General features: G+C 38.7%; 1 protein-coding gene and 1 pseudogene across 1 annotated transcript; one reads left to right on the forward strand and one right to left on the reverse strand.

Moving 5' to 3' along the window:
* Positions 1 to 1524: 1524 nt before the first annotated feature.
* LOC129655869 (BRCA1-associated RING domain protein 1-like) lies at positions 1525 to 2205 on the reverse strand (annotated as a pseudogene).
* A 1769-nt stretch (positions 2206 to 3974) lies between these two features.
* On the forward strand, positions 3975 to 4904 carry LOC129655946 (olfactory receptor 10J5). The gene has a single exon (XM_055586743.1). The coding sequence runs from the start codon at positions 3975 to 3977 to the stop codon at positions 4902 to 4904; it is 930 nt and encodes a 309-aa protein (XP_055442718.1).
* The last annotated feature ends 5878 nt before the right edge of the window (positions 4905 to 10782 follow it).

Consider the following 10782-nt stretch of genomic DNA (forward strand, 5'->3'; position numbering starts at 1 on the left):
CAAGTGTAGATTAAAATTATATTTTCTAGCATGCCCTATAAATGGAATCACATTGTATCCACTCTTTTGTGTCCGACTTCTTTGGTTTAATATAATGCTTGATAGCATCAGTCATGTTGTTTGTATTAATAATCTGTTCCTTTTATTGCTGAGCCATATTTCATTGTATAGATACACCATAAAAGTTTCAGTGGTTTTCAGTTTTTGGCTTTTAGGAATAAGGCTTCTAGGATATTCATGTTCGCTTCTCTATATGGACATCAGTTTTAATTTCTCTTGTGTAAATACTTAGGAAAAATATTGAATCATGGAGTAAGTATGTATTTATTTTTCTAAAAATATGCAAACTGTTTTACAAATTGGTTGTACTGTTTTATAAGACCGCCATCAATATTTGAGAGTTCCAATTCTTTTGCTTCCCTGACAACATTAGGGGTTGTCAAGTTGTTAATTTTAGCCGTTTGAGTGGGCATGGAGTAGTATCTCATGGTGTTATTTTACATTTCTCTGGTGGCTAATAAGGCTATGATGTTGAGCATTCTTTCATGTACTTACTCACCATTTGTATATCTTCTTATGTAAAATGTCTATTTAAATATTTTTCCAATTTAAAAAAATGTCTCTTAGTATTGAGCTCTAAGAATTCTTTATACATTTGAATACAAGTTTAGATATGTATATTGTGGATATTTTTTTCCCAGTCTGTGGCTTTCCTTCTCATTTTTCTAACAATGTCTATTGAAGCATAGAAGCTTTATTTAGATGAAGTTCAGTTTGTGATTTTGTCCTTTTATAGTTTATGCTTTTTTATTTTGTGTCTAGGAAATTTTCTCATTCCAAGGTCATGATTTTCTCACATATTTTCATCTAGAATTTTTGTTTTAACTTTTATGTCTTTGATTTACTTTGATTTTTTTGTATATGGCATGAGGTAAGATTTGAGGTTTATTTTTTCTGTCTAGCTATCCAATTGTCTGTAACAGCAACATTTATTGATAATACTATTATTAAGATATTTAAAAACTTTGTAAAAAAACTAATTGACCATATATATGTGGATCATTTTTGATCTATGTTTTGTTCCACTGAGCTGTATGTCTATCCTTATACCAGTACTATGCTGCCTCGATTACTGTAGTCTTCAATTGCAATAGTGTAAGTTTTTAAACTTTTTTTTGGAAATTGCCTTGGCTTTTGTAGTTCTTTGCATTTCCATATATGTTTTAGAATGGGAATAGGTTTTATTTCCTGACTAGAGGATTTGGTACCCTAGTCTTATGAGGGTCATTGTGAATCCAGACATTGGGAGATACAATAGGGAAGGGAAAGGGAAGTCGCTCAGTCGTGTCCGACTCTTCGCGACCCCATGGACTGCAGCCTACAAGGCTCCTCTGTCCGTGGGATTTTCCAGGCAAGAGTACTGGAGTGGGGTGCCATCGCCTTCTCCGATGAATGAGTCTACCTATTTGTAAAAATGTGACTGATGAAAACAGTACAGTCACTAGGTTATCACACTGTGCGAGTTCAGTTGTCAAGAGGGAACAACTCAAAGGACATCACACAATCTATAAACCAGTTGGAAAGAGCCATTCAGACTTTGCCCTGCCGAACCCTTTCTGGGCGATGATTAGACAAGTCCTCATAGATGATATACTGTGTGCAGAAGTGCTGATCAGAATCAGCTTTGGCATGGTACGCGACTGTATTGATGGTTTGAGTCATGTCACTGTCTGGCTTGGCCTTTCTAATGACAATCTGACCCCCACCAGCAGCGACAAGCTTAATAAGGTTGTCCTTTGGATGGTGTTTGAAGGTTCCCCCAAAATAGAAGTAACATCCATCAAACAGCTTTGGCAACAGCTGTTCTCTGTTGATCCTGCTTTTCTGTGGTCCTTCAGGAATTTCATACTTTTCTTCCTGTTCACATTCTTTGCTTTGTAGACATGCTTTCACCCATTCAAATTTTAGGATCCAGCATCCACTGAGAATTCCAAGCATACATTTCAGGGTGCTTTGAACTGTATCACCAGGAACAATGACATGAGTTACTGTACTGTCAAACTCAGCACATTTTTTAGCCTTAAGAATCGTTGCAAGGGAGAGACAATAGATACTATTTAAGAAAGAATTCCATTGAATGGGATGATGAGGTACATGTGACTCCAAAATACTGACCTTGGTTGACTGGAATAATGGTGAGGTCATCAACAAAGACAGAAGTTAATATGAAGAGTGTTTGTGCTTAGTTGCTCAGTTGTGTCTGCCTCTTTGTGACCCCATGGACTGTAGCCTGCCAGGCTCCTCTGTCTGTGGGATTCTCCAGGCAGAATACTGGAGTGGGTAGCCATTTCCTTCTCCAGGGGATCTTCCCAACCCAGGGATTGAACTCGGGTCTCCTGAATTTGCAGGCAGATTCTTTACCATCTGAGCTACCAGGAAAGCCCAAGATGTAGAGGGTATGTCCCAAATATAAGAGGATAAATGTTTATTACTTTTTGAAAAAGTAAAATGTATTATATAAACAAGACCCATAAGTAGAAGAATTCAGAGGATTCTTTGAGGAAAAGATTGATGATAAAAGTAGGGCTCTGAGAGCAATTAACATAGAAATTATAACTGGAAAAACTGAGGAGAGTGTGGAAAGAAAAAAGCAAAGGCCAAAGATTGACCAAAGAACAGCATTTCCATTAAGATATAGGTGGAATGAGCAGCTTCATGGGAGAGAACTAAATTAGTGCTGAGAAAAGAGAAAACTAGTGTGGTGTCATGGAAACTAAGGTCAGAGAATGTTTCCAGGAGGCACGGTTTTCAGAAGTGTAAAATGAATCAGAGGGAAAAGAGAAAGAGGAAAAAGGAAAGTCTGACACTTATAGCAATGGAGACTTCTTTGACATTTGAGAGAACAGTTTTCTAGGAGTGACCATGATGAAACCAACTTTCAGGGAACTATGGCATGTGGGAGAGAAAGTCTATTTCATAATTCTGAATAAGAAAAGAGGGAGAGCAATGGAATGATCATTGTCCACAAAATCAAATGTACATTCTCCACACAGGTTGTGTACTCTGGCTTTTTGGTAGAGGGAACTAGTGCACTCTATTTCTTATAATTATATAAAATTCTGTGTTCACCAAATTTTTAAAAATTGATAAGCCAATTCAGATCCCAGCAGCCGGCAGACTCCTTTCTCCTCCTCCTCTCAACTCTGATGCTTACATTCCCTGTTCACAGCTTGAATTGTCCTCCCGCTTTCTTACTATAGTGGAAACTAAACCATGTTCTCCCAATTACTTGTCTCTCTTCCCGACTTCATTCTTAAAAAGGACTACTGAGGTCAGCAAAAAAGATTACTGTGGCAGGACTCAGTGAACAATTTCAGTAGAGAAATCACAGCACAAATTGTCCTGCAGTTCTCTGAGGGTGTGATGACATGTTTGGACCACATTCTTTCTCTGAATTGAGGTTTCTAGATTCGAAACTCAACCCTGTCACCAGATCCAGGGCCTTTGACTGATCAAAGTTCATCTTTCAGATTACTTCCTTCTGCTATGTCATTGCCCCTCAAAACTTTCATCTTTATCGTTTTCTTGACCTGCACTTCATTAGTAAGCCTCTTGTTCCTGGAGTTTATTTTAAGTGGTAGACCTCATTACTGTTCAGGACACAGGGCATCTCTCTTTCCCGGCTCTCTCTTCCCTTTCCCAACATCAGTGCTGTGAGCATTTGTTCAGAAGTCTCCATGCGTAGGGCAAGTTTGCACTTGATGATTGTGTTTACATGTATAAACCCCACAGAGGCAACCAGAGTTTTCTCTTTCTATTCAGGGGTCATTACATGAGCTTTCTGGTCACAAAGGGGGAACTGTGCTCACTCAATTCAGCTATCATTGTCCCTTACTATGAAGTCAAGTTGCTGATGGGAATTTTCCCCGTGATGACTGCCTCTCTCTGTTGCTTTAGGACACTGATATAGCAGAATGCAGAGAAAGAACTTCACAGAAGTGGCAGAATTCATCTTCTTGGGATTCTCCATTTTTGGAAATCACCAGATAACCCTCTTTGTGGTTTTCCTCATCACCTACATTTTCACTCTGACTGGGAACATCATTGTTATCACTGTCATCTGCATTGACCGTCACCTCCACACTCCCATGTACTTCTTTCTGAGCATGCTGTCTAGCTCCGAGACGGTGTACACACTGGTCATCATCCCACGAATGCTTTCTGGTCTCATTTTTTATAACCAGCCTATATCTTTGGGAAGCTGTGCAACTCAGATGTTCTTTTTTGCCTTCTTGGCCGCTAATAATTGCTTCTTGCTCACAGTAATGGGCTATGACCATTATGTGGCCATCTGCAAGCCCCTGAGGTACACAGTCTTCATGAACAAAGGAGTGTGTGGTAGGTTAGTCTATGGGTCCTTTGGCACTGGCCTTGTTATGGCAGTTCTCCATGTAACGGCCATGTTCAACTTGCCCTTCTGTGGCGCCGTGGTGGACCACTTCTTCTGTGACATTTACCCAGTCATGAAACTTTCTTGTATTGATACTACTATCAATGAGATCATCAATTATGGTGTAAGTTCATTTGTGATTATTGTGCCTGTTGTCCTGGTCTTCATTTCTTACATCCTCATTCTCTCTTCCATCCTTAAGATACCCTCAGTCGAGGGCCGCAAGAAGACCTTTGCCACGTGTGCCTCTCACCTCACTGTGGTCGTTGTCCACTACGGCTGTGCCGCCATTGCCTACCTCAAGCCCAAATCAGAAAATGCAATAGAAAAAGATCTTCTTCTCTCTGTGACCTACACCATCATCACTCCCCTGCTGAACCCTGTTGTTTATAGTCTTAGGAACAAGGAGGTCAAGGATGCCCTGTGTAGAGCTGTGGGCAGAATCAGTTCATAACAGATTGAATTGTTTTGTCAGGAGACCTTTGGCTCAGTGTAATGTGTCTACTCACAAACATGCCATGACACACAAGTTCATCAAGTACAATGTGTGTGGAGAATAATGTCAAAGAGTTGAAATGCTTTTCTTTCTCATGCTCTAGGGGCAAAGCAGAAAGCAAGGTTTTTGCTCTGATGAAGTTTGTTACCAGATACAAGAATCATTCCAAGCCAGAGTAAGACTACTTGTTTCTGTGCCTGAGGAGTTCTGTTTGGAGACCTCTTTTGGCCTTCATTTTACCTGGCTCCTCTCAGGCAGTCAGACCCTTGATGTAGTCTGGTAAGAAGATGTGAGAAGAGGCAGCTGGAACAGATGTGGAAGAGGTCTTAGGAAATGAAGCAGCAGAGACAGCCCAAGGACAGCTTTCATTCTCAGAAGCTGAATCACTTGCCCTGTGGCAGTCATTTCAGAAAGGGTTTTCTTAACTCCTGCTGACTGAAAAATGAAGAGCCTCAGAAAAGGGTAGCACTTCTTTTTTTTTTTTTTTTTTTTTTTTACAAGAGAGAAGTAGGTTTTATTAATCTAAAGGCTCTTTTTTGCCAAAATAAAATATAAGCATTTACAAATTTCATAAAAGTACTCTACTGTATTAAAAATGAGGATATAATAACACAGAGAAAGGACATTAAAAATATAGTAACCAAGAGAGTATTATAGAAAGACAGAAAAACATTAATGGCACAAACTAGAGTCCAGAAAGAAACCTGTACCTATATGGTTAACTGTTTGTTTTCTTTTTCTTTTTTTTAAGAAACAAAGGCAATTCAGTGGAGAATGGAAAGTGTTTTATCAATTCATGCTGGACCAACTGGATGTTGTTGTTCCATAACTGTGTAAAAACATCAGTTATGATCCACCTCTTGCAGTTTATACAAAATTGACCCCAAAATATGGTAGAATTAAATGTAAAATCTACAATTACAAAACTTTTAAGAGAAAATATTTGTGCCTTTATGTTAGGCAAAGGTTTCTTTTTTGTATGAAACCAAATGCATAGTTCATAAAAGATAAAAAAGATAAATAACCTCATCAAAATTAAGACTTTCTACCCCTCAGAACATACTACTAAGATGAGAAGACAACAACCTAGAAAAAATTTGCATTTCACAAATGTGAAAAGGGATTGGGTCTGGAATATATAAAGAGCACTCAAAAAAAAAAAAAAAAAAAAAAAGCACTCAAAAGAAAGCAAGCAAACCAAGTTATAAATGGACCACAGATTTGAACAGATATTTCACTGAAGATTAATTAATGGCAAACAAGTACATGAGAACATGTTCAATATTAGCTATTAGGGAAATGCAGATTAAAATCACAATGAGCTATCACCACACATATTAGCATATGCAAAATTAAAAGTAATGATGACAAACATTATGATATGGAATAAATTTTGTGAAGGATATTGTTTTTAGGCATGTCAAGGTATCAGTCAGTTCAGTTCAGTTGCTCAATCATGTCTGATTCTTTGTGACCCCACAGACTGCAGCATGCCAGGCTTCCCTTTCCATCACCAACTCCTGGAACTTGCTCAAACTCATGTCCATCGAATCAGTGATGCCATCCAACAGTCTCATCCTCTGTTGTCCCTTTCTCCTCTTGCCTTCAAACTTTCCCAGCATCAGGATCTTTTCCGATGAGTCAGTTCTTTGCATCAGGTGGCCAAAGTATTCATCTTCAGCATCAGTCCTTCCAGTGAATATTCAGGACTGATTTCCCTTAGGATTGACTGGTTTGAAATCCTTGCAGTCCAAGGGACTCTCAAGAGTCTTCTCCAACACCACAGCTCAAAAGCATCACTTCTTTGGCACTCAGCTTTCCTTATGGTTCAACTCTCACATCCATACATGACTAGTGAAAAAACCATAGCTTTGACTAGATGGACCTTTGCTGGCAAAGTAATGTCTCTGCTTTTTAATATGCTGTCTATGTTGGTCATAGCTTTTCTTCCAAGGAACAAGTGTCTTTTAATTTCATGGTTGCAGTCACAATCTGCAGTGATTTTGGAGCTCCAAAAAATGAAGTCTCCCATTGTTTCCACTGTTTCTCCATCTATTTGCCATGAAATGATGGGACTGGATGCCATGATCTTAGTTTTTTGAATGTTGAGTTTAAGCCAGCTTTTTCACTCTCCTCTATCACTTTCATCAAGAGGCTAATATGTTAATATGAAAATATACTTGGAAGTAATAAGGTCAATGCATTAGAAATATCTTTCACATATAATTATACATAATTATATATTCAATTGATTGATTTTTATTATAACAACTTAAACATCCTGTTAGTATCATGAAGAATAGTTGTCACAGATAAAGAATAATTGAAACAGTAGTAACTGATTGCTGAATAATGACTTCATTCTCATCTTGTCACTTGTTATTATCCATCCATGTTAGTTCCTTGGCTCTTATGCATTTCTATGTGTCTCTCTTCCTTATTCAAAATTAAAGCAAAAATCTCTGTTGTTCCCTAGAGGCTAAACTGGGAGAGAACATATTGGTGGCTGTTCTCTGTAACTGTACTTTTATCCAGATGCACTTTTTATAAAGAGTCTTCTCTATTCAACCTATGGAAGCTTTTCAGATTTCATACTTCTATTTAGTAGCTGAAGTGGCATTGAAGCAGTTGGCTTAGATATTGGCTGTTCTGATTCCAAAGTCTAAGGCAAATGCCATTGGAATTCACTTTTCTCAGAAAATAGTGCAGATTTCATCTTTATCTCAATACTAATGTATAGAAAAATCAGCATATTTGTGCTACATTATTTTATATCCTCAGTGATTAAGGTTGTAAGAATTTTTTTGTGTGCATCTTATTACTAGTTTATCTCTGCTCTGAGGCAGAGCTGCGAGATATGAATAAACATTGATATGGACACGTGTGTTTTTGTACACTCCTATTGTGATTTCATCCCCAGGTCACTTCCTGTCCCTTACTTTCCAGCTTAATTTCTCTGTTCTGAACTATACAAATAATACTATTGCATCTTCTGTATGACTGTAATTTACCTTCTGTTCCATAGGTCTCAATGTGAGGAGATCAGCAGGGCTGGGGTTCCTTGTTCATTGTCCTTTGTGGCAGGCTGTCATAGTTGGGTGACATCATAGCTGACATTAGAGTCTCGATGGTAACCATCACTGGTGTCCCTCTAGAATAGGTTTCTCAACCTGAGTTTCATAGTGCCTTCAGGAGTAGTGTTTATAAGGGCTTCAGGGGACTTTTGAACTTTATGGAATTATTTAGTAAATTTTGTGCTCAAGTGTGAATCTGCCTTTTCTATCATATTCTCAAAGAATTTTCTCTGATATATTTCTTCCCTCAAATCCTAACAGAGACATACTGCAGAATCCAACTTCCCTCTTTTATAGACCGTTTGCTTCCATAATTTTCTTAAACTCTTTTAGAGAAGCATTCCTTAACCCCGTTTATTTTTGTCTATGTGGGCACTGCTATTTTTCATTAAGCTGGGGAAATGGAACATTTAAGTGGTTCTCACCTGGGAGACTGAGGGGTAATGGAGGGTAGATAGATAATCTGAAGGCACATGTGGATATATTGAGAGGCTTGCAGTTCAAGATGGTGGAGTAGAAGGACCTGCGCTTGTCTCCTCTGAGAGCACCAAAATTACAACTAGCTGTTGAATAACCACTGACAGGAGGACACTGGAACCCACCAAAAAAAGGTACCACACCTCCAAAGACAAAGAAGAGGTCACAGTGAGATGACAGGAGGGGTGCAGTCATGATAAAATCAAATCCCATACCCGCTGGGTGGGTGACTGACAGACTGAAGAATAATGAAACCAAAGAAGTTCTCCCACTATTGTGAAGGTTCTGAACCCCACATCAGTCTTCCCAGCCTAGGGATCCAGCAAAGGGACTGGGAATCCTAAGGGAATCTGGCCTTGAGGGCCAGCAGGATTTGATTATATACCTTCTGAAGGACTGGGGGAACAGAGACACCAGCCTTGGAGGGCACAGACAAAATTTTGCATGAACCAAGACTCAGAGGAGAGAAGCAAAGATCCCACAGGAGACTGAACCAAAACCACCTCCTACTGTTGGATGGGCCTCCTGTGGAGGCATGGGTTGGCAGGAGCTCACCACAGGGATAGGGGCACTGGAAGTTCCCCCTTGGCATAAACCCTTTTAGAGTTTGCCATTAATCCTACTATGAAGCCCATAGACCCCAGGGCTGGGCCACCTCAGGCCAAACTGCTAGAGGGAGGCAGTGCAACCCATCAGCAGATAATTGGACCAAATCTTCACTGAACAAGGCCCTGCCCACCAAAGCAAGACCTAGTTTGTCCCCTCACCATTCCCTCCCATCAAGAAGCTTTCACAAGCCTCGTATCTTCATCCATCAGAGGGCAGACAGAAAAAGCAAGAAGCAGGGCAACTTCACAGTAGTTAAAACAAAAACCATATTACAGAAAGTTAATCATGATGAAAAAGCAGAAAGTTATGTCCCAGATGAAGGGACAAGATAAAATCCCAGAAAAGCAACTAAATGAAGTGGAGATAGCAACCTTCCAGAAAAAGAATTCAGAATAATAATAGTGAATATGATCCAGGATTTTGGGAAAAGAACGGAGGCAAAGATTGAGAAGATGCAAGAAATGTTTACCAAAGACTTATAAGAACTAAAGCACAAACAGAGATGAATAATACATTAGAAGAAATCCATAGGAGAATAATTGAGGCAGAAGAACAGATAAATGACCTGGAGGACAGAATGGTGGAAATCACTGCCACAGAATAGAATATAGAAAAAAGAATGAAAAGAAATAAAGACAGCCTAAGAGACTTCTGAGACAACATTAAACTCATCAACATTCACATTATAGGGGCCCCAGAAGGAGAAGAGAGAGAAAAAGGACCTGAGAAAAATTTGAAGAGCTAATAATAGCTGAAAACTTCCCTAACATGGGAAAGGAAATAGTCAACCAAGCCCAGGAAGCACAGAGAGTCCCAAGCAGGATAAATCCAAGGAGGAAACACATAGTAATCAAACTGACAAAAATTAAAGACAGAGATAAAATATTAAAAGCAACAAGAGAAAAATGACAAATAACATACAAGGGAACTCTCAACAGGCCATCAGCTGATTTCTCAACAGAAACTCTACAAGCCAGAAGGGAAGGGTGTGGTATATTTAAAATGATGAAAGGGAAGAAACAGCAACCAAAAATACTCGACCAAGCAAGACTCTCCTTCAGATTTGATAGAGAAATCAAGAACTTTCCAGACAAAGGTTAGAATTCAACAACACCAAACCAGCTTTTCAACAAATTCTAAAGGAACTTCTCTAGGCAGGAAACACAAGAAAAGGAAAAGATCTACAGAAAATATACTCCTAACAAGAAAACTGTAATAGAATCACACATATTGATAATTACCTTAAGTGTAAATGGATTAAATGCACCAACCAAAAGACATAGTCTGACTGGGTAAATGAGAACATGTGCATATATGCATTTCCACTTACCACCTCACTCTGCTTGACTGCCCCCCCAATTGTATGTAATTATTTTATATTGTTAATCATGTTTGCATTATAGCTTGCAATTATAATGATCTTTTATTTTTTGGCTATTGACTGTGAAAACTGATAAACATCTTTTGTTATTGTGATTATGTAACTTTTACTCGATACCAATGTATCATGATTGGTCAACAGAAAAGTAATAGAGATCTACATCACCAAAACTGCCATTTAATGAAAAATCTGTAATCACTTTTTAAAAATCCAAATGTATATCAGAATTATCTTGAAATTCTTTGAAAAGTAAAAATGACCAGGTATCGCTTTTTTTTTTCCCCCTCCAGAGCTC

This window comes from Bubalus kerabau, chromosome 6 (assembly GCF_029407905.1).
Source record: "Bubalus kerabau isolate K-KA32 ecotype Philippines breed swamp buffalo chromosome 6, PCC_UOA_SB_1v2, whole genome shotgun sequence".
NCBI classification, from domain to species: domain Eukaryota; kingdom Metazoa; phylum Chordata; class Mammalia; order Artiodactyla; family Bovidae; genus Bubalus; species Bubalus kerabau.